Source organism: Monodon monoceros, unplaced genomic scaffold, assembly GCF_005190385.1.
Source record: "Monodon monoceros isolate NGI ecotype Baffin Bay Population unplaced genomic scaffold, NGI_Narwhal_1 Super_Scaffold_6, whole genome shotgun sequence".
In the NCBI taxonomy this organism is placed as follows: Eukaryota; Metazoa; Chordata; class Mammalia; order Artiodactyla; family Monodontidae; genus Monodon; species Monodon monoceros.
In genome coordinates, this window is record NW_021703783.1 from 80,428,397 (window position 1) to 80,453,336 (window position 24,940).

Genomic DNA, 24,940 nt, shown 5'->3' on the forward strand with positions numbered 1-24,940 from the left:
ACAAGCTCTGGACTCTAGGTATGATCATTGCTCCCAGGATGCCACTGCTTCCAGGCTCAGGGAGTACCTCTTTTTCAAGTGTCCTGGCCATCTTTCTAGAAGAGATGTTCCCTGTGCTTCGGGGAAAAATATGGGTTAAAACAATGACACATTCAGATTATTATCCTTTTGAAAATAGTACTGGAAAGCCAATACTCTTTGTTCTTTTTCCTTTTTCCTTCCCTAGTTCTCCAGTTTGGATTTACAACTATCTTTGTGGCAGCTTTTCCCCTAGCGCCACTCCTGGCCTTACTGAATAATATAATTGAAATTCGACTTGACGCTTATAAATTTGTCACACAGTGGAGGCGACCTTTAGCTTCAAGGGCCAAAGACATAGGTAAGTTGGATTTGGGGTGTTTTTCAAAGAAATTAACCACCTGGTAGATAAAATAAAACAGCTACCAGCTTTAGATTTTTACATATGGTTTCCATGTAAGATGACTCAACTAACTCTTACAAAAGAATAATTGTTAGCTTTAAATAATATTAGATAACAAGTACAGCTACCTATTTGGAAATTTATAATTTCCAGTGCTAGAGAATTTGTGCTTAAATAGATTCTCAATTTGGTTGTTTCTATCCTAAGACTTTGGAATCTAAAAATTTGATTTATTACCACCTATTTCCTTTTTAAAGTAGATCTCCCATTTGCTTAACTTTGTTTTGCTCTTTCCTAAATGTTTGCCTGAGTCATAGGAAGTATGATCCAGTCTTTCTATAGGCAGAGATGGCCTTTGGTTTTTGACTAGAGATGCTGAGTTGAATCAGGTGCAGCCTCTCAAAAGCTGGCAGAGATCAGAGCCTGTCTTTTATTCATTTCTGCATCCGGTGCTTAGAATAGAGCAGGCAGGTGCTCAGCCAGTGTGTGTAGAAGAGAATTCGGTGTGCATATGCTTAACTCAGTGTTTTTTGAACGTCCCAATGAAACAAACACACTCAATGAGCACCTACTCTGGGTCAGTGCATCAGGAACTTGGTCCATAAAGATGAACTGGAGAGACCCTATAGGTACCCCCAAGGAGCTCCCAGTCTGGTGGCATCTTGACATTGCATGTGCCAATCTTATCAGATAGTGTTTGGTGCCTTATCATTGACCAGAATTCTCTACTTATATCTGAACCCGATTGATTTTTAAGTCATGAGCATGGGCACTTCCATGCAAACTCCTTCAATGCCAAGGTTTTTGAAGGTACAAATTCTTCCTCCTGGTTGCAAGAATCAGTATTTGGGGTGGTGGAAGGACCTGTGCAAAGGACTATTGAAAATGAATTACCCCAGTTGTTTTTATAGTTATTACCTCTGCTGTTGTGTCTGGAATTAATTCAACACTTCTCTTTGAATAGGAATTTGGTATGGAATTCTTGAAGGCATTGGAATTCTCTCTGTTATTACAAACGCATTTGTCATAGCGATCACATCTGACTTTATCCCTCGCTTGGTGTACGCTTATAAGTATGGACCTTGTGCAGGCCAAGGGGAAGCTGGGCAAAAGTAAGTGTGCCATAAAGCCATCATGAAATCCCCATTTCCTAGCCATCGTGTGCTGTTGGACACTCAGACAGAAGCCTCTGCATTGGAGCACATGGGGCACAAGCCCAGGACAGAAGGCCTGTAGTGGGGAAGTGGAAATATGATACAATAACACTTTTGGCCAAAGAAAACACATTCTGATCTATTGAAGGGTTGGAAGTCATACAAGTCATACAAGTTTTAGGTGGAATCCAATGTGAGAAAAGCAAATAATCATTTCCCCCCTCCTGCCCACCATGAATTCAGAAGTGTGTGGTATGCTAATGTGTGTAGCAAAAAAAGTGTTCCATGATATATAGTTATGCCATTTTTATGAGTTTATAAAAGTATAGTTATAATTTGATTCCTCTTGTGTCATGTGAAGACTCTGAAAATTTTACATGGGAAATGTGCAATCATGTGCCAAGTACTCACAAGGTATTCCATAAATATTTGTGGAATAAGTAACTGAATGATTCTTTCCTGGCTGTGGACTTGACCAGTGTCTATATTACCACAGGCAAATTGGGTGAACTTAACTCGCTGAGAGATCAATACTATGGCATCACCTCAATGGTTCCCAAAGCCAGGGCTCTGTATTTCTGGTCAGCTAAAGTCTTGGCAAAATTATAACATGTCCCCTAGCTTTCATTTCTACACCCTTGGACAAAAAGATAAAAAGTGCCAACATACTTTAATGGGAAAAAATAAAACAACCCTGTTTGGCTAATGCCAAAATAATATAATTAATTGTGGGATTTAAATGTCTGTAGGTTAGAGTGGAATGTGTGTTGGGATCATAGGGTCCTTTTGGTTCCCCAGAAGTCATCTCACTTAGGCTCCTGCATATTCCTACAAGCAGCCCTGCCTCTTAGTTTACTAGTCTGAGCCAAACTAATTCATCCTCTATAGCTAGTGTAGTTCCATCAGCCCCCAAGGAGTACAGTGCCACCAAATCAAGTCAGCTAAATTTATACACACCTGACCTAGGTCCAATTTCATTATTCATCCTACATAAATGCTCTAAGGCATAGATAACTGAATGAGATAAAGCTCACAATCCAGCTATTTGAGGAAGCTTCTATAAAGTTCTTCACTAACCACATGGCCATTAAATGTGAATTATCTAGCCACTGTAAGTGAGCATACCATCCCATTTCAAGAGAGATTTGAAGACTTACATTGTACTATGCACGCATTTCTTTCTACCTGTAACTGTTGTGAACATTCTCTGCTTGACTCAGCCTAGAAAAGCTTACCTTTGTTCAAACCACTTGCATGTATGTTTTGCATTTGATTCTCAAAACAACGCGGGTAACGGGATGTGCATTATTAGCCTCGCTTTGAAGAGTAGAAAGAGATTGAGAGAGGTTAAATCCGTAATCACAAGGCAGAGTAACTGATGGAGCCCACACGAAGGTAAAGCCTAGACTCAGGCAGTGCCCTTCATCCTGAACCTCACGCCCTCGGGGCCCTTGCCAATAAGTGCTTATCCAACTCATCTAACAGTCAACTCCCTGGGGTTTAAATCTTAATGGTTATTTCCATTCTTCCGCTACTTCAAATATGGTAATACCTTGTTCTGGAGGAAACCAAAAAATAAAGTGGGAACATTTATGTGCAGTTGATAATGAATCAGAGCTTTAGAATTTTGACAGCCTATTAGATTTAAGACAATGTTCATGGTGATTAGAATTTCTCTAGCCTCCTTAATTCAGTTTTACTGAGCTCTTTGGGCCTTTTTTTTTTTTTTAAACAATGTTTCTCTTAAGAGCCTGTTGCTACCTTCAATATTTGTAGATCTACTTTTTATCTGCTAATCCATTAGTCATTTTTCTTATTTTCCAGTAGTTACATTTGTGCATGTTTCTTCATGAATCTTATTTTCTGCCCCACCAGCTACTCCATTATCCTTTTTAGGTTTTTTTCTTTTTCCAGTTTAAAAATGCTTCAGAGATGACTGAACTCATAGAGGAGCAGCATTGTCAAATTTTAGACCTCATAGGCTTTTAAGGTAGCATGTGCAGTCAGAGTGAGATCCCACTTAGATTAAATCCGGCTGTGGAAACGCCATATTTCAATTTAAATTGACCCTAAATCAACAGTATTCCAACCAAACCAATCACCTTTCTCCAAAACTCCAGGCTTCCCTCACCTTACAGGTTTCCCTGGCTCCTCCATGGATGAGGATTTCACTCCTGTGTCCAGGGTCATTCAGTTCACAGGCCCCTTGTCCCTATGACAGCGTGCTTCAGTTATTCCTGGCTGCGCATTCCCCCCAGTCTCAACACTCCTCTGCTCGGCAGACCAGTCTTCAGCAGCACAGTGGGGAAGACGTTCTCATTTTCCAGCCAGATCTGTACGTGAAAGGAATACTGTGGTTTGAGGCAGTGGTCTCCACACAGCAGGTACACAAGAGTTTTTCAAATGTTTTCATCTTCCCTCTTAAGACATTCTGTCTTTCCAGCTGCCGGTGATCAGAGTGTTGTTCATTGCCTACAAAATGAAGTCACTTCGTCTTTCAGGGTATCTTCCCGAGGGCCCTTTAGAAAGAGCTTAGAGAACTAAAATCACCTCTGGGCAGACATCAGGAGACAGAAATTGTGAAGTAAAGTTGAAGATGTATATTATAAAATTGTTCTGTCAATCAGAGTTAAGATTTCAATCAGCAAACTAAATTTTTTTTCCAGAAAGCACAAATAACCAGTTTGATCCCTCACCCTCAATGAATGCAATAAACTAATTACTTTGTTATCAGGTAGACATGGATTAGAGTTTGGGAACATTCTCTAAGGATATATGCAGGCCTTAGAAAATTACTGAGGTATATACCTGATCTAGTGGTATAAATCAAGCTGATTTTCCTGTAAAAATAGTGATACCATAAGGAGTTAGAGATTTGATCAAGGACACAGTGCTCGGATTTTCACAGAATGAGCTACAAATATCTTAATGAACTATAAATAATGTATTTATATAAGCTATAAATCAATTAAATCGATCAACACCAAAACCAATTGCAAAGTTGTATTTCAGAAGATAAAGCTTATGGTTACAGAGGGCTACTCTTCTTATTTCATAATGTCTGACGTTTTCAATGCAAGAAGTCAGAAGTCTGCTTTCTTCTGTGCTTATCTCATTAGCCTAATTTATTACCTATAAAGTTATCTACAAATTAACCTATAAATAAATTAGTCATTTGTTTTCTACAAAGCATGTCTGACTTTAAATGCACAAACCTGACCTTATTTCCCCTTGCTTTTTTGCCCTTTCAACCCTATCCCCATGCTATTTGAGTCACAATGCCTAAAACCTCAAAAGCAAATTTAGTAGCAGAATTCAAAGACACTCTGCAGTGAGTTTGATCTGGAATCTACAGACTCAGAAGTCAACTTCTGATTCTGTTCTCTCCCTTGAAAATGATGAGAATGATCACTAGTTCATCCTTTTCCCCCACAGTAAAGGATGGAAACCGATAAGTAATGAATGGTTTTAAAACCAGAATTCTCACATTTAAATAAATGTCTTCTCAGAAGTTACTTGGAAAACATATGCATTCTAATTCAAACAATGCTGCCCTTGCATAAGACATTTTTCTGAATCTTCTTTCTTGGAAGTGGCTTTAGAGGCCATCTGCCAACCCCTTAAGAAAACTGACTTCATTATTTTATATTCTCAGGAAACTCTTCCTTTGTCTGATACTTTTTTATCCTTCCCTCTCACTTCTCCCTGATCATCAGTGTAGCCTTGTCTTTCCTCTGTCTCACCTGGAGCTGGGGGTGTGTCACAGTGAGGATACATAGACCTCCTGCCAGCAAACTTAGTAGACATGGGATCTGCTGCCTGTGACCTTCCTGCTGTAACAATAGGTCACTGAGTTGACACATGCATGCCACTGGCTGAACCCTATACGATGAAGTGTGGGAAACCTCATTTCCCTGAATTGGTGATGGTCTCAACTGTTTGACGTTGGCAAGCTAAGATTCTACCACAGTGAAAATAATTAGATAAATGCCTGGAAAATTCAGTGTTAGCAGTTCCTCTTCTTCCCTGATTATGGAAATTATATGGAAAGAAGACTTACTAGTTCCATGTGTAATGCTTTGCACCCGGAAGGAGTACATGCCCACTAAAGGCACATTTTCAACTTGATTCATGACTGACATTACATGAATATGCTTAATAAAGAGTTCAACTATGTCTCCCTTTTATCTTTTACTTTGAATGTAAGGTATTCAGCCTGTGAGGTGGGTATTTCATTTGAATTTAGGCTCTCTATTGAGTTTTTTAACAGAGTAGCCATGAGCAGCTTTAATCTTAGTAAAGCTTAGGGCTGCTGTGTGAGAGAAGAGTGTAGGAGGGGTTGTAATTATTCCATTTCAATGCTGGGCCTGCTTTTGCCAGTTTCCAGAGCACCTTTCCCTTCCCCACAGCTCAGCTCCTGAGAAGACTCTGCTCTATTCTGTATTTCACAAAACTGGCTCCCTCTCTGTGACAGCTAATCATCATCAAGACTCTGTTTCATGTCATGTTCTAGGCAGTTCATAGATGAGGGAGAAATCATTTCAAATTACCTTCTTATCGAGTGATGGGAGTAGGGCATGTTACACACGCACTGACCGTTTGTTTCACCCATGAGTGACTGTTGACAAATGGGTCCTTCTGCTTGGTTCATTTCTTTTAAGGCCATGATGAAACCAGTGACTTGCCTTGAGCAAGACAACACATGCACAGAACCCATGTGCTCTCAGAACTATGTTTGTGTTATCACTTGGGTTTGGTATTCAGCAACTTTGGATAATCACATCAGACATGTTACTGAAGAGAGTCTGAAGACCATGATTTCTTCTTTCAATTAATAATTAAATATTTATTGACCTCCTGCTAGGTGCATGAAATAAAATACCACTCACATTTATTAAGATCTTGCTATAGGCTAAGCATTATATCACTTGCTTTACATATATCATTTCATTTCATTCCCACAGTGACCCTATGAGGTGGACACTTTTGTTGCTTTAAGAATTGCATAATTTGCCAAGATCACATGGCTAGAAAGCAGCAGAGCTACAATTTGACCCTAAAGCCCAAGTTTTTTGTATTGTAATATACTGACCCCCATTCCCCAACACAGAATGAAAGCCATGTCCTCAAGAAGCTTATAATCCCTGGGAGGTCCAGGCAATAGTTTTATTCCTGATCCATCTTCAAGACCTTGATAGAATCTCTGGTACTTTAAATTGAATTCAATATTTACTGGATTCCTACACTGCACAAGACTGTCCTAGGATACCAAAATATCTATGACACCTCTTCGGATCCAAAAAAGAAAAAACACACTATAGTCCAAAGGAGAAGACATACATGTATGCAGCCAACTCTAGTATAAGCTATATGCCCATTGTGAAGTAAATACAGCTGCACCACAGAGAGAAGGGAATGAGCCTTCTGACTGGGGGGATTAGGACATTTTCACAAAAGAGGTGACATCTCAGTTGGTGAACACTATTACCACTTGTAAACCATGAGTAAGGAATCCCAAGAGAAAAGACAACATGAGCAGAGGCATGAAAGTATATGATACATGAAAGGAACATAATCTAGCATGACTGTAGCATGGGATGTGAGTTGGGAGGGGGGTTATATTCATACTAGTTATATTCAGGGCATTATGAGAAATTATAGATAATCATTAATGAAGGAATGTGATTATGTGTGCATATGTGTGTGTGTCATCAATGAAAGAAGTGGTGACTTACTTATGCTGATCATGCAACGCTTTTGCCCATTTCACTGAAGCACTGATTGGGGTAGTGATAGTCTAGATGATGATTCTGCACAAAAAGGACTATAACAAAAGAATGACTTGTTCTTCATTCAGCATACCCAGGGCTTTTCAGTGTATTCCAACTTGAGAGCTGTGACAAGGCAGGTGCAAGTAAGGTACCTATAACTGCAGGGATTTCTAGGAAGTAGAGCCTTGGTGAATTGGATGCAGAGGTGATCAGAGTCCTAATTAGAGAATCTGTTTTCTTTTGTAGGTGCATGGTTGGCTATGTGAACGCCAGCTTGTCTGTATTCCGAATTTCTGACTTTGAGAACCGATCTGAGCCTGAGTCTGATGGCAGTGAGTTCTCGGGGACTCCTCTCAAGTACTGTAGGTAAGTGTGGCACTCTTAGCCTCAGCTGGGCTGGCTCTGCCGTGGGGAGGTGTTGCTCAGACAGTGGCCCTTTTTGACTGAGTGGATTTACAGCTGCGGTTCTCAAACTTGATTATGCATTACAATCCCCTGGAGAATTTTTAAATCTCTTAATGAGGCTGTGACCCAGACAGATTAAAACATAATCTCTGGGGTGAAACCCAGACTTCCAGATCCAGGAAGCCCGTGTAAGAGGAACCCAAAGAGACCCCCACTAAGACATTATAATTAAAGTATCAAAAGTTAAGACAAGGAGAGAATATTAGAAGCAGCAAGAGTAAAACAATTTGTTACACACAGACATATGTCATTTTTGTGCACTTCGCAGATACTGCATTTGTTAAAAATTGAAGGTTCGTGGCAATCCTGCATCGAGAAAGTCTGTCAGTGCTGTTTTTCCAACAGCATTTGCTCACTTTGTGACTCTGTGTCACGTTTTGGTAATTCTAGCCGTATTTCAGATTTTTTCATTATTATTATGTTTGTTATGGTGATCTATGATCAGTGATCTTTGATGTTATTATCGTAATTGTTTTGGGGTGCTACAAACACTGCACATATAAGACAGTGAACTTAATGTGTTCTGACTGCTCTGTTTCCCCATCTCTGCCTCTCCATGGGCTCCCCTCTTCCCTGAGACACAGTATTGAAATTAGGCCAATTCAATTAATAACCCTACAGTGGCCTCTAAGTGTTCAAGAGAAAGGAAAGCCACACATCCCTCACTTTAAATCAAAAGCTAGAAATGACTAAGCTTAGTAAGGAAGGCAAGCTGAAAGCAGAGATAAGCCAAAAGGAAGGCCTCTTCCACCAAACAGTTTGCCAAGTTGTGAATGCAAAGGAAAAGTTCTTGAAGAAAAGTTAAAGTGCTACTCCAGTGAACACCCAAATGATAAGAAAGTGAAACAGCCTTACTGATGATCTGAAGAAAGTTTTAGTGGTCTGTACGGAAGATCAAACCAGCAAAAACATTCCCTTAAGCCAAAGCTTAATCCAGAGCAAGACCCTCACTCTCTCAATTCTGTGAGGGCCAAGAGAGGCAAGGAAGCAACAGAAAAGTTGGAAGCTAGCAGAGGTTAGTTCATGAGGTTTAAGAAGCAGCACCCATAACATGCAAGTGCTGATGTAGAAGCTGCAGCAATTTGGTTCAAGATGGCGGAGTAGAAGGACGTGCACTCACTCCCCCTTGCGAGAGCACCAGAATCACAACTAACTGCTGAATAATCATCGACAGGAAGACACTGTAACTCACCAAAAAAGGTACTCCACATCCAAAGACAAAGAAGCCCCAGTGAGATGGTAGGAGGGTCGCAATCACAATAAAATCAAATCCCATAACCACAGGGTAGGTGACTCACAAACTGGAGAACAATTATACCACAGAAGTCCACCCACTGGAGTGAAGGTTCTGAACCCCACATCATGCTTCCCAATTTGGGGGTCTAGCAATGGGAGGAGGAATTCCCAGAGAATCACACTTTGAAGGCTAGCAGGATTTGACTGCAAGAGTTTGACAGGACTGGGGGAAACAGAGACTCCACTCTTGGAGGGCACACACAAAGTAGTGTGCTTATCAGGACCCAGGGGGAAGTGGCAGTGACCCCATAGGAGAATGAACAGACCTACCTGCTAGTGTTGGACGGTCTCCTGCAGAGGCAGGGGGCAGCTATGGCTCACTATGAGGACAAGGGCACTGGTAGCAGAAGTTCTGGTAAGTACTCCTTGGTGTGAGCCCTCCCAGAGTCCACCATTAGCCCCACCAAAGAGCCTCTAGCTCCAGTGCTGTGTCCCCTGAGGCCACACAACCCACAGGGAGGGAACTCAGCCACATTCATCAGCAGACAAGCAGATTAAAGTTTTACTGAGCTCTGCCCACCAGAGAAACACCCAGCTCTACTCACCACCAGTTCCTCCAATCAGGAAGCTTGCACAACACTCTTAGATAGACTCATCCACCGCAGAGCAGGCAGCAGAAGCAAGAAAAACTACAATCCTGCAGCCTGTGGAATGAAAACCACATTCACAAAAAGATAGACAAAATGAAAAAGCAAAGGACTATGTACCAGATGAAGTAACAAGATAAAACCCCAGAAAAACAACTAAATGAAGTGGAGATAGGCAATCTTCCAGAAAAGGAATTCAGAATAATGATAGTGAAGATGATCCAGGCCCTCAGAAAAAGAATGGAGGCAAAGATTGAGAAGATGCAAGAAGTGTTTAACAAAGACCTAGAAGAATTAAAGAACAAACACCTAGAAGAATTAAAGAACAAACAGAGATGAACAATACAATAACTGAAATGAGAACTACACTAGAAGGAATCAACAGCAGAATAACTGAGGCAGAAGAACAGATAAGTGACCTGGAAGACAGAATGGTGGAATTCATTGCCGTGGAACAGAATAAAGAAAAAGAATGAAAGGAAATGAAGACAGCCTAAGAGACCTCTGGGACAAAATCAAATGCACCAACATTCTCATTATAGGGGTCCCAGAAAAAAAAAAAGAGAGAAAAAGGACCCAAGAAAATATTTGAAGAGATTATAGTCAAAAACTTCCCTAACATAGGAAAGGAAATAGCCACCCAAGTGCAGGAAACACAGAGAGTCCCAGGCAGGAGAAACCCAAGGAGAAACACAGCGAGACACACAGTAATCAAATTGACAAAAATTAAAGACAAAGAAAAATTATTAAAAGGAACAAGGGAAAAAGGACAGATAATATACAAGGGAACTCCCATAAGGTTAGCAGCTGATTTCTCAGCAGAAACTCTACAAGCCAGAAAGGAGTGGCACAATATATTTAAAGTGATGAAAGGGAAGAGCCTACAACCAAGATTACTCTACCCAGCAAGGATCTCATTCAGATTTGATGGAGAAATCAAAAGCTTTACAGACAAGCAAAAGCTAAGAGAATTCAGCACCACCAAACCAGCTCTACAACAAATGCTAACAGAACTTTTCTAAGTGGGAAACACAAGAGAAGAAAAGGACCTACAAAAACAAACCCAAAACAATTAAGAAAATGGTAACAGGAACATACATGTCGATAACTACCTTAAATGTGAATGGATTAAATGCTCCAACCAAAAGACACAGGCTTGCTGAATGGATAGAAAAACAAGACCCATGTATATGCTGTCTACAATAGACCCACTTCAGACCTATGAACACATACAGACTGAAACTGAGGAGATGGAAAAAAGATATTCCATGGAAATGGAATTCAAAAGAAAGTAGCAATACTCATATCAAATAGACATTAAAATAAAGAATGGTACAAGAAACACGGAAGCACACTACATAATGATCAAGGGATCAATCCAAGAAGAAAATATAACAATTATAAATATATATGCACCTAACATAGGAGCACCTCAATACATAAGACAAATGCTAACAGCTATAAAAGAGGAAATCAACAGTAACACAATAATAGTGGGGGACTTTAACACCTCACTTACACCAATGGACAGATCATCCACAAGAAAATTAATAAGGAAACTCAAGCTTTAAATGACACAGTAGACCAGATAGATTTAATTGACATATACAGGACATCCGAAAACAGCAGATTACACTTTATTTCAAGTTCACATGGAACATTCTCCTGGTAGATCACATCTTGGGTCAAAAATCAAGGCTCGGTAAATTTAAGAAAATTGAAATCATATCAAGCATCTTTTCTGAACAAAAGAGATTAGAAATAAATTACAGGGGAAAAAAAGGTAAAAAACACAAACATATGGAGGCTAAACAATACATTATTAAATAACCAAGAGATCACTAAAGAAATCAGAGAGGAAATCAAAAAATACCTAGAAACAAATGACAGTGAAAACACAATGATCCAAAACCTATGGGACGCAGCAAAAGCAGTTCTAAGAGGGAAGTTTATAGCAATAAAATCCTACCTACCCTACCTCAAGAAACAAGAAAAATCTCAAATAAACAATCTAACCTTACATCTAAAGGAACTAGAGAAAGAAGAACAAACAAAACCCAAAGTTAGTAGAAGGAAAGAAATCATAAAGATCAGAGCAGAAATAAATGATACAGAAACAAAGAAAACAATAGCAAAGATCAATAATACTAAAAGCTGGTTCTTTGAGAAGATAAACAAAATTGATAAACATTTAGCCAGACTTATCAAGAAAAAGAGGGAGAGGACTGAAATCAATAAAATTAGAAATGAAAAAGGAGAAGTTAAACAGGCACCACAGAAATACAAACCATCCCAAGAGACTACTACAAGCAACTCTATGCCCAAAAAATGGACAACCTGGAAGAAATGGACAATTTCTTAGAAAGGTATAACCTTCTAAGACTGAACCAAGAAAAAACAGAAAATATGAACAGACTGATCACAAGTAATGAAATTGAAACTGTGATTAAAAATCTTCCAACAAACAAAAGCCCAGGACCAGATGGCTTCACAGCTGAATTCTATCAAACATTTAGAGAAGAGCTAACACCCATCCTTCTCAAACTCTTCCAAAAAACGGCAAGGAAGGAACATTCCCAAACTCATTCTACGAGGACACCATTATCCTGATACCAACACCAGACAAAGATATTACAAAAAAGAAAATTACAGACCAATACCACTGATGAATATAGATGCAAAAGTCCTCAACAAACTACTAACAAACAGAATCCAACAACACATTAAAAGGATCATACACCATAATCATGTGGGATTTCTCTCAGGGATGCAAGGAGTCTTCAGTATATGCAAGTCAATCAGTGTGATACACCATATTAACAAATTGAAGAATAAAAACCATATGATAATCTCAATAGATGCAGAAAAGGCTTTTGACAAAATTCAACACCGATTTATGATAAAAACTCTCCAGAAAGTGGGCACAGACGGAACCTACCTCAACATAATAAAGGCCATATACGACAAACCCACAGCAAACATCATTCTCAATGGTGAAAAACTGAAAGCATTTCCTCTAAGGTCAGGAACAAGACAAGGATGTCCACTCTCACCACTATTATTCACGATAGTTTTGGAAGTCCTAGCCACAGCAATCAGAGAAGAAAAAGAAAGAAAAGAATCCAAATTGGAAAAGAAGTAAAACTGTCACTGTTTGCAGATGACATGATACTATACATAGAAAATCCTAAATATGCCATCAGAAAACTACTAGAGCTAATCAATGAATTTGGTAAAGTTGCAGGATGTGAAAGTAATCCACCGAAATCTCTTGCATTCCTATACACTAACAACGAAAGATCAGAAAGAGAAATTAAGGAAAGAATCCCATTCACCACTGCAACAAAAAGAATAAAACACCTAGGAATAAACCTACCTTAGGAGGTAAAAGACATCTACTCAGAAAACAATAAAACACTGATGAAAGAAATTAAAGGTGACACAAACAGATGGAGAGACATACCATGTTCTTGGATTGGAAGACTCAATATTGTGAAAATGGCTACACTACCGAAAGCAATCAATCTGCAGATTCAATGCCATCCCTATCAAATTACCAATGGCATTTTTTACAGAACTAGAACAAAAAATCTTAAAATTTGAGGAGGGGGAAGATGGCGGAAGAGTAAGACGGGAGATCACCTTCCTCCTCACAGATACACCAGAAATACATCTACACGTGGAACAACTCCTACAGAACACATACTGAACACTGGCAGAAGACCTCAGACCTCCCAAAAGGCAAGAAACTCCCCACGTACCTGGGTAGGGCAAAAGAAAAAAGCATAAACAGAGAGAAGAGAATAGGGACGGGACCTGCACCAGTGTGAGGGAGCTGTGAAGGAGGAAAGGTTTCCGCACACTAGGAAGCCCCTTCGCGGGCGGAGACTGCGGGTGGCAGAGGGAGGAAGCTTCGGAGCTGCGGAAGAGAGCACAGCAACAGGGGTGCGGAGGGCAAAGCGGAGAGATTCCCGCACAGAGGATCGGTGCAGACCGGCACTCACCAGCCCGAGAGGCTTGTCTGCTCCCCCGCCGGGGCAGGCGGGGCTGGGAGCTAAGGCTCGGGCTTCGGTCAGAGCGCAGGGAGAGGACTGGGGTTGGCGGCGAGAACACAGCCTGCAGGGGGTTAGTGCACCACGGCTAGTCGAGAGGGAGTCCGGAAAAATGTCTGGACCTGCCGAAGAGGCAAGAGACTTTTTCTTCCCTCTTTGTCTCCTGGTGCATGAGTAGAGGGGATTAAGAGCGCTGCTTAAAGGAGCTCCAGAGACGGGCGCGAGCTGCGGCTAAAAGTGCGGACCCCAGAGACTGGCATGAGATGCTAAGGCTGCTGCTGTCGCCACCAAGAAGCCTGTGTGCGAGCACAGGTCACTATCCACACCCCCGTTCCGGGGAGCCTGTGCAGCCCGCCACTACCAGGGTTCCGGGATCCAGGGACAACTTCCCCGGGAGAACGCACGGCGCGCCTCAGGCTGGTGCAACGTCATGCTGGCCTCGGCTGCCGCAGGCTCGCGCCGCAGCCACACCCCTCCTACCCACCGGACTGAGTGAGCCAGAGCCCCCTAAGCAGCTGCGCCTTTAACCCCGTCCTGTCTGAGCGAAGAACAGACGCCCTCCGGCGACCTACACGCAGAGGCGGGGCCAAATCCAAAGCTGAGCCCCGGGAGCTGTGCGAACAAAGAAGAGAAAGGGAACTCTCTCCCAGCGGCCTCAGAAGCAGCGGATTAAAGCTCCACAATCAACTTGATGTACCCTGCATCTGTGGAATACATGAATAGACAATGAATCATCCCAAATTGAGGAGGTGGACTTTCAGAGCAAGATTTATGATTTTTTTCCCCTTTTCCTCTCTTTCTGAGTGTGTATGTGTATGCTTCTGTGTGAGATTTTGTCTGTATAGCTTTGCTTTCACCATTTGTCCTAGGGTTCTATCCATCCGTTTTTTGTATGTTTGTTTGCTTTTTAAAATTTTTCTTAATTTTTATTTTAATAACTTTGTTATTTTATCTTTATTTTATTTTATTTTATCCTCTTTCTTTCTTTCTTTTCTTTTCTTTGCTTTCTTTCTTTCAAATTTTTCTCCCTTTTATTCTGAGCCGTGTGGATGAAAGGCTCTTGGTGCTGCAGCCAGGGGTCAGTGTGTGCCTCTGAGGTGGGAGAGCCAATTTCAGGACACTGGTCCACAAGAAACCTTCCAGCTCCACATAATATCAAACGGCAAAAATCTCCCAGAGATCTCCATCTCAACACCAGAACCCAGCTTCACTCAACAACCGGCAAGCTACAGTGCTGGACACCCTATGCCAAACAACTAGCAAGACAGGAACACAACACCACCCATTAGCAGAAAGGCTGCCTAAAATCATAAGTCCGCAGACACCCCAAAACGCACCACCAGACGTGGAACTGCCCACCAGAAAGACAAGATCCAGCCTCATCCACCAGAACACAGGCACTAGTCCCCTCCACCAGGAAGCCTACACAAACCACTGAACCAACGTTAGCCGCTGGGGACAGACACCAAAAACAACGGGAACTATGAACCTGCAGCCTGCAAAAAGGAGACCCCAAACACAGTAAGATAAGCAAAATGAGAAGACAGAAAAACACACAGCAGATGAAGGAGCAAGATGAAAACCCACCAGACCTAACAAATGAAGAGGAAATAGGCAGTCTACCTGAAAAAGAATTCAGAATAATGATAGTAAAGATGATCCAAAATCTTGGAAATAGAGAAAATGTAAGAAACATTTAACAAGGACCTAGAAGAACTAAAGATGAAACAAGCAATGATGAACAACACAATAAATTAAATTAAAAATACTGTAGATGGGATCAATATCAGAATAACTGAGGCAGAAGAACGCATAAGTGACCTGGAAGATAAAATAGTGGAAATAACTACTGCAGAGCAGAATAAAGAAAAAAGAATGAAAAGAACTGAGGACAGTCTCAGAGACCTCTGGGACAATATTAAATGCACCCACATTTGAATTATAGGGGTTGCAGAAGAAGAGTAAAAGAAAGGGACTGAGAAAATATTTGAAGAGATTATAGTTGAAAACTTCCCTAATATGGGAAAGGAAATAGTTAATCAAGTCCAGGAAGCACAGAGAGTACCATACAAGATAAATCCAAGGAGAAACACGCGAAGACACATATTAATCAAACTGTCAAAAATTAACTACAAAGAAAACATATTAAAAGCAGCAAGGGAAAAACAACAAATAACACACAAGGGAATCCCCATAATGTTAACAGCTGATCTTTCAGCAGAAACTCTGCAAGCCAGAAGGGACTGGCAAGACATATTTAAAGTGATGAAGGAGAGAAACCTACAACCAAGATTACTCTACCCAGCAAGGATCTCATTCAGATTTGATGGAGAAATTAAAAACTTTACAGACAAGCAAAAGCTGAGAGAGTTCAGCACCACCAAACCAACTATACAACAAATGCTAAAGGAACTTCTCTAGGCAAGAAACACAAGAGAAGGAAAATACCTACAATAACAAACGCAAAACAATTAAGAAAATGGGAATAGTAACATACATGTCAATAATTACCTTAAATGTAAATGGATTAAATGCTCCCACCAAAAGACACAGACTGGCTGAATGGATACAAAAACAAGACCCATATATATGCTGTCTCCAAGAGACCCACTTCAGACCTAGAGACACATACAGACTGAAAGTAAGGGGATGGAAAAAGATATTCCATGCAAATGGAAACCAAAAGAAAGCTGGAGTAGCAATTCTCATATCAGACAAAATAGACTTTAAAATAAAGACTATTAGAAGAGGCAAAGAAGGACACTACATAATGATCAAGGGAACGATCCAAGAAGAGGATATAACAATTGTAAATATTTATGCACCCAACAAAGGAGCACCTCAATACATAAGGCAAATACTAACAGCCATAAAAGGGGAAATCGACAGTAACACATTCATAGTAGGGGAATTTAACACCCCACTTTCACCAATGGATAGATCATCCAAAATGAAAATAAATAAGGAAACACAAGCTTTAAATGATACATTAAACAAGATGGACTTAATTGATATTTATAGGACATTCCATCCAAAAACAACAAAAAACACATTTTTCTCAAGTGCTCATGGAAAATTCTCTAGGATAGATCATATCTTGGGTCACAAATCAAGCCTTGGTAAATTTAAGAAAATTGAAATTGTATCAAGTATCTTTTCCGACCACAATGCTATGAGACTAGATATCAATTACAGGAAAAGATTTGTAAAAAATACAAACACACAATACATTACTTAATAACGAAGTGATCACTGAAGAAATCAAAGAGGAAATCAAAAAATACCTAGAAACAAATGACAATGGAGACACGCCGACCCAAAACTGATGGGATGCAGCAAAAGCAGTTCTAAGAGGGAAGTTTATAGCAATACAATCCTACCTTAAGAAACAGGAAACATCTCGAATAAACAACCTAACCTTGCACCTAAAGCAATTAGAGAGAGAAGAACAAAACAACTCCAAAGTTAGCAGAAGGAAAGAAATCATAAAAGGTCAGATGAGAAATAAATGAAAAAGAAATGAAGGAAACGATAGCAAAGATCAATAAAACTAAAAGCTGGTTCGTTGAGAAGATAAACAAAATTAATAAACCTAATGCTTTATCATCAAGACTCATCAAGAAGAAAATGGAGAAGACTCAAATCAATAGAATTAGAAATGAAAAAGGAGAAGTAACAACTGACACTGCAGAAATACAAAAGATCAGGAGAGATTACTACAAGCAACTCTATGTCAATAAAATGGACAACCTGAAAGAAATGGACAAATTCTTAGAAATGCACAACCTGCCAAGGCTGAATCAGGAAGAAATAGAAAATATGAACAAACCAATCACAAGCACTGAAATTCAAATTGTGATTAAAAATCTTCCAACAAACAAAAGCCCAGGACCAGATGGATTCACAGGCGAATTCCATCAAACATTTAGAGAAGAGCTAACACCTATCCTTCTCAAACTCTTCGAAAATATAGCAGAGGGAGGAACACACCCAAACTCATTCTACAAGGCCACCATCACCCTGATATCAAAACCAGACAAGGATGTCACAAAGAAAGAAAACTACAGGCCAATATCACTGATGAACATAGATGCAAAAATCCTCAACAAAATAATAGCAAACAGACTCCAACAGCACATTAAAAGGATCATACACCATGATCAAGTGGGGTTTATTCCAGGAATGCAAGGATTCTTCAATATATGCAAATCAATCAGTGTGATACACCATATTAACAAATTGAAGGAGAAAAACCATACGATCATCTCAATAGACGCAGAGAAAGCTTTTGACAAAATTCAACACCCATTTGTGAAAAAAACCCTGCAGAAAGAAGGCATAGAGGAAACCTTCTTCAACATAATAGAGGCCATATATGACAAACCCACAGCCAACATCATCCTCAATGGTGAAAAACTGAAAACATTTCCACTAAGATCAGGAACAAGACAAGGTTGCCCACTCTCACCACTATTATTCAACAGAGTTTTGGAAGTTTTAGCCACAGCAATCAGAGAAGAAAAGGAAATAAAAGGAATCCAACTCGGGAAGAAGTAAAGCTGTCACTGTTTGCAGATGACATGATACTATACATAGAGAATCCTAAAGGTGCTACCAGAAAGCTACTAGAGCTAATCAATGAATTTGGTAAAGTAGCAGGATACAAAATTAATGCTCAGAAGTCTCTGGCATTCCTATACACTAATGATGAAAAATATGAAAGTGAAATCAAGAAAACACTCCCATTTACCACTGCAACAAAAAGAATAAAATATCTAGGAATAAACCTACCTAAGGAGACAGAAGACCTGTATGCAGAAAATTATAAAACACTGATGAAAGAAATTAAAGATGATACAAATAGATGGAGAGATATACCATGTTCTTGGATTGGAAGAATCAACATTGTGAAAATGACTCTACTACCCAAAGCAATCTACAGATTCAATGCAATCCCTATCAAACTACCACTGGCATTTTTCTCAGAACTAGAAAAAAATAACTCACAATTTGTATGGAAACACAGAAGACCCCGAATAGCCAAAGCAATCTTGAGAACGAAAAACGGAGCTAGAGGAATCAGGCTCCCTGACTTCAGACTATACTACAAAGCTACAGTAATCAAGACAGTATGGTACTGGCACAAAAACAGAAATACAGATCAATGGAACAGGATAGAAAGCCCAGAGATAAACCCACGCACATATGGTCACCTTATCTTTGATAAAGGAGGCAGGAATGTACAGTGGAGAAAGGACAGCCTCTTCAATAAGTGGTGCTGGGAAAACTGGACAGGTACATATAAAAATATGAGATTAGATCACTCCCTAACACCATACACAAAAATAAGCTCAAAATGGATTAAAGACCTAAATGTAAGGCCAGAAGCTATCAAAATCTTAGAGGAAAATATAGGCAGAACACTATGACATAAATCACAGCAAGATCGTTTTTGACCCACCTCCTGGAGAAATGGAAATAAAAACAAAAATAAACAAGTGGAACCTAATGAAACTTCAAAGCTTTTGCACAGCAAAGGAAACCATAAACAAAACAAAAAGACAACCTACGAATGGGAGAAAATATTTGCAAATGATGCTACTGACAAGGGATTAATTTCCAAACTATACAAACAGCTCATAGAGTTCTATATCAAAAAAACAAACAACCCAATCAAAAAAATGGACAGAAGATATAGACATTTCTCCAAAGAAGAGATATAGATGGCCAAAAGGCACATGAAAAAATGCTTGAAATCACTAATTATTAGAGAATTCAAATCAAAACTACAATGAGGTATTGCCTCACACCAGTCAGAATGGTCATCATCAAAAAGTCTATAAATAAATGCTGGAGAGGGTATGGAGAAACGGGAACTCTCCTACACTGTTGGTGGGAATGTAAATTGGTACAGTGACTATTGAGAACAGTATGGAAGTTCCTTAAAAAACTAAAAATAGAGCTACCATAGATCCTGCAATCACACTCCTGGGCATATATCTGGAGAAAACCATAATTTGGAAAGATACACGCACCCCAGTGTTCATTGCAGCACTATTTACAATCGCCAAGGCATGGAAGCAACCGAAATGTCCATCAACAGAGGAATGGATAAAGAAGATGTGGTACATATATACAATGGAATATTACTCAGCCATTAAAAAGAATGAAATAATGCCATTTGCAGCAACATGGGTGGACCTACAGCTTATCATACTAAATGAAGTAAGCCAGATAGAGAAAGATAAATATCATATGATACCATTTAAATTTGGAATCTTAAAAAAAAAAAGATACAAATGATCTTATTTCCAAAACAGAGACTCATAGACATAGAAAACAAACTTATGGTTACCAAAGGGGAAAGGGGGGTGGGGGAGGGATAAATTAGGAGATTGGGATTAACATATACTCACTACTATATATAAAATAGGTAACCAATAAGGACCTACTGTATGGCACAGGGAACTATACTCAATATTTCATAATAACCTATAAGGATTATTACAAAATCTGAGGAAGAATATACATATATATATTCTGAACTGCTGTGCTATAAACCTGAAACTAACATGATATTGTAAATCGACTATACTTCAGTTTTTAAAAAGTTGCTAAGGTAGTAGATCTTAAAAGTTCTCATCACAAGAAAACAAAATTTTTTAATAATAAATAAAAGCAGAATCCAGAGTACTATGTAGAGCACTGCAACCAACTTTTACCCAAAGGGCATTTGCTGAACTGGGTAGACTTAACACTTTGTTTTTCAAAGCTTTACATGGTTAGGGAATTTGAAAGGAAATAGAGAAATGACCAGCTTGTGAGTATAAATCGAAATATACACTACATAAAACCACAATATATTCATACTAGCGTCTGTTGTACAGCAATGGCCACATGCAACAGCACAGATAAATCTCAGTAGCACAATGCTAAAAAAAAAAGAAAAAAAAAAAAAAAAAAGCAAGTCTCAGAAGGCTGCGTACCGTATAGCATCCTTTCTAGAGAGTTCAAGACAAACAAAACTGAACAATATCATATTCAGACAAATGAATATACGTAACAAAAATATGTTAATGATAAAAATGAAGTTCAGGATAAGGGAAGCAAAGAGATGAGATGAAGGAGGAGCCCAGAGGTGGATATAAGTTCCCGGTAATAGTTTAATTCTTGGGTTGCATGGAGGATTTATGATCGTTCATTATGTTATTAAACTATTAAATACATATACATAAAAACTGCAGAAAAGAAGAACATGAATGGACCAATAAGATTAGTTATAAAAACTAAGAATTGTGATTAGTCCAATTTTGTGCAACAGAGGGCCAAAATAATGTTATAAAGAAATGCAAAGGATGAAGAAAAGTCAAGATATTTTTGAAGAATAACAAGGTGGATATTTACCTTACATTAGATATAGTATAAAGTCATAATAATTATATCAGTGTGGTGTTTAACATAAGAATAGAAAATGGAATAGAAATGAGAACTCAAAAATAAACTGTGCAATAAAAATGTACTCACAAAATAAAACATACAGTATGATTCCATTTATATAGAATTCAAAGCAGATAAAACCAAGCACTGTTTTATTTAGGAACACTTGCATAAGTAGCATAATTATAAAGAGAAGCAGAAAATTACAACAGTCATCACCTCTCGGGGTGTCTGGCTTTGCCAGTGAGGCATGTTCTAAGCCACTGACCGTGTTCTGTGGCTTAACTTGGATGAGGTTCACTTCTCATTCTTTGAAATGTACATATGCTTTTATTTTCACAGTTTAAAAAAATGGGAATGAATTAACTGGTGCTAGAATATACCTGGTGCTAGAAAAATAATGTTCGCAAGCCAATCATCCATTTCCTGAGAAATAAAAGCAGCTATAGAGAATTCACTAACTTACGCCGAAAGGGAACACCCCGCCTTTCCCACATGTAAAATTGAAGCCAGGAAATTTAAAGTTTTACTTTCTGAAAACAGTTCTGACTCACTTGGAAAATTCCTCCCAACATTAACACCACTGGGCCACATTGTATCTTGGGAGATACTAGGCTAAAAGATCAGAAGAGTGAAACTGATTGATTATCGTAAGGCTTGGTGTCCTGGCTGTTTCTACAGAAGGGCAGGGAAGTGTTTTCTTCGTACAAGTGCCAGAGAACATGCAGCTGATTATTTTGCAAAAAAATTAGACTGCATCAAAAACAGAAACACGGGATACAGATGACATCTGAGCACGGCCCTCGCCAAAACCGCTGCTGAGTGGAAAAGGCCAAGAGACCAGGGGTAGACTGCAGTGTGAACTGAGAGCTCCACTTACAACAGTCATCTGCAACTTCTCACAGAAGAAAAGAGTGAGTCCAAAATTTTAGAGCAGGGTGGGACACACCCTAAGTTTGTTGATAAGGAAAAGTGATGTCCAGCGGCGCTTCGTGAATTACCCAAGATCGTTATTAGTCAGGCAAACTCCAAACATGGTTCCAGTATACTTTCCAGCACATAATTCTGGAGACAGCTGCCAGCGGCAAAGCAAATGACAAACTCATTAGCACCACTGAGTTTTAATTCCCTTAGGGTAGCAGTAAGAAATTTTCCAGAGAGAAACTTGACTTTATGGTACAATGGCTTAAGAGAGTAGGAAGCCAGAAACCTGCTGCTTCTGAAAACAAACTTCCTAAGAATTTCACAAGTTCTGATTCTCGTTCTCAGAACCTAAGTGCCAATGTAGATGCGTTGTGTTCCTCTGAGTACAGGTTAGCAGAACTCTGTGACAGATCACAAATGGATGTATATGACACACAGGCTGAACAAACAGATGCATATTCTCAACAACCTGATCCCTACGTAGAAATTATCTAAAATGTTGCCAACTTACCATAGCCATGAGTATGTGTTTCCTAAATATTAAAAAGCACATGTAAAGAATATTTTTAAAATACTAAAAAAACATAAATTAACATTTAAAACCACCACTTAAAACCCTTTACCTTTTGCATATCGCATGTGTACAGTTTTACAAATGGTCATTGTGTTTGATAATCTACTCTCATTGAGTGATAAAAGTGTTTCAACTTTCTAGTTTTCATACTTAAATTTAATGGCTGTTTATATTTGATGTATACTAGTTTATTCAGCTATGCTGAATAAAGTAATTCATTTATTTGCTATGAGTTTACAGCATGAATTTTAAGAACGACACATCTGAATCGTATTTTTTGGAAATGGTCAAGGAAAATGGTCTGCAAGATCAAGGAAAAACTATGATTTTCCACCCAGTGAATTTAGAAGGTATCTGAGGAGGAAGAGATTTGTCAAAATTCTTCAAATTAAAAGCCAAACAAGATCTGAGAAGCTAGGAGATGGAGCAGGCAAAACAAAGGGCAAAGGTCAAAGCAGAGAAGAGCATAAATAGGAAAGGGACCAGTGGGTCCTGAAAAGAACTTCCCTTTTCTAATGAACACTATTGTGTAGAAAGGTTAAGGAGTCAATGATGGTGACTCTTTTTTTTTTAATTAATTAATTAATTTGTTTTTATTTTTGGCTGTGTTGGGTCTTCGTTGCTGCATGTGGTCTTTCTCTAGCTGGGGCGAGCAGGGGCTACTCTTCATTGCAGTACACAGGCTTCTCATTGCGGTGGCTTCTCTTGTTGCGGAGCACGGGCTCTAGGTGCGTCGGCTTCAGTAGTTGTGGCTCACCGGCTCTAGAGCACAGGCTCAGTAGTTGTGGCACATGGGCCTTTAAGTTGCTCCGCAGCATGTGGGATCTTCCCAGACCAGGGCTTGAACCCATGTCCCCTGCATTGGCAGGCAGATTCTTAACCACTCTGCCACCAGGGAAGCCCCAATGATGGTGACTCTTGAAGCAATTCAGGTTCCCTCCTTTTATGTATACTGTTGTCTGATAATTAACCATGTGTATATAATAAAAAGCATACTGTTCCTTTTCCTTCTAGAATATTTACTTGGACTATATTTGAAATATAGGTAGCTAAAGACAAATAAAGGAATTACATGTTATCTTAACTGGAAAACACAATTCCTGGTTCTTGACTACCTGTGCTCTGCAAAAAGTAAAAGAAGGTTAGAATAGTCTATGCAAACTTTTAGTCCTGAATAAAATTATTCTTCCTGAAATTTCAGGCGTTGTTTATTGAACCTATGACAGGAGCAGATTATGTAACAATATGTTAGAATGAGTGTTTTCAATGATTATCTAATCCTTATCATCATAGGGAGAACCAACAGTTTGAAGGCACTAACATTCACTTTTTTTTTTAAGTATGGTTGATTTACAACTTTGTATTAGTTTCAGGTGTACAACATAGTGATTTGGTATCTTCATAGATTATACTCCAATTAAAGTTATTATAAAATATTGGTAATAATCCCTGTGCAGTATGTTACATCTTTGTATATTATTTATTTTATACCTAGTAGTTTGTACCTCTTAATCCCTTCCCCTATCTTGGCCCTCCCCCCAGTCCTCTCGCCACAGGTAACCACTAGTTTGTTCTCTGTATCTATGAGTCTATTTTGTTACATTCATTTATTTGTTTTACTTTTTAGATTCCACATGTAAGCAGAAACATACAGTATTTGCCTTTGTCTGACTTACTTCACTAAGCATATGGGTATATATCCGAAGAAAATGAAAACACTAATTAGAAAAGATATATGCATCCCAATGTTCATAGCAGCATTATTTACAATAGCCAAAGTATAGAAGCAATCTAAGTATCCATCAATGGATGGATAAAGGGAATGTGATATATAGATATATGTGTATATACACACACGCAATGAAATATTACTCAGCCATAAAAAAGAATTAAATTTTGCCATTTGCAACAACATGGATGGACCTGAAGGGTATTATGCTTAGTGAAGTAAGTCAGACAAAGAAAAACAGGTTCATTCTTAATTTCAGCACCAAGTACTCAGCATAAATATCACGTTACTGGCAAAATAATCATGATACGTTACTATTATATTCCATAGACACTAATAATAATTAAGATGATGTTATTGATGATGATAATGGTCACAGCTCATATTTTTGTAGTCCTTGATATTTTCAAGGATGCTCTGCATAGAAATTATCCTGTATCCTCATATGCAAATTAGTTCCGACCTTAAGGTTAGGTGCCTGGACAATCATAGTTTTTATTCGGACAAGGGAAATTTAGTATGTCTACACA

At 39.0% G+C, this 24,940-nt stretch overlaps 1 protein-coding gene across 4 annotated transcripts in view; it reads left to right on the plus strand.

Annotated features, from left to right (window-relative positions):
* The window catches only part of ANO4 (anoctamin 4), a 357,757-nt gene that overhangs the window by 327,136 nt on the left and 5,681 nt on the right, over positions 1-24,940 (plus strand). For all 4 annotated transcript variants that reach the window (XM_029205408.1, XM_029205406.1, XM_029205409.1 and 1 more), the window contains 3 exons: positions 227-379; positions 1,386-1,533; positions 7,593-7,712. In XM_029205408.1, the coding sequence (XP_029061241.1) occupies positions 227-379; positions 1,386-1,533; positions 7,593-7,712 (421 nt within the window). The remainder of the gene's footprint in view (positions 1-226; positions 380-1,385; positions 1,534-7,592; positions 7,713-24,940) is intronic.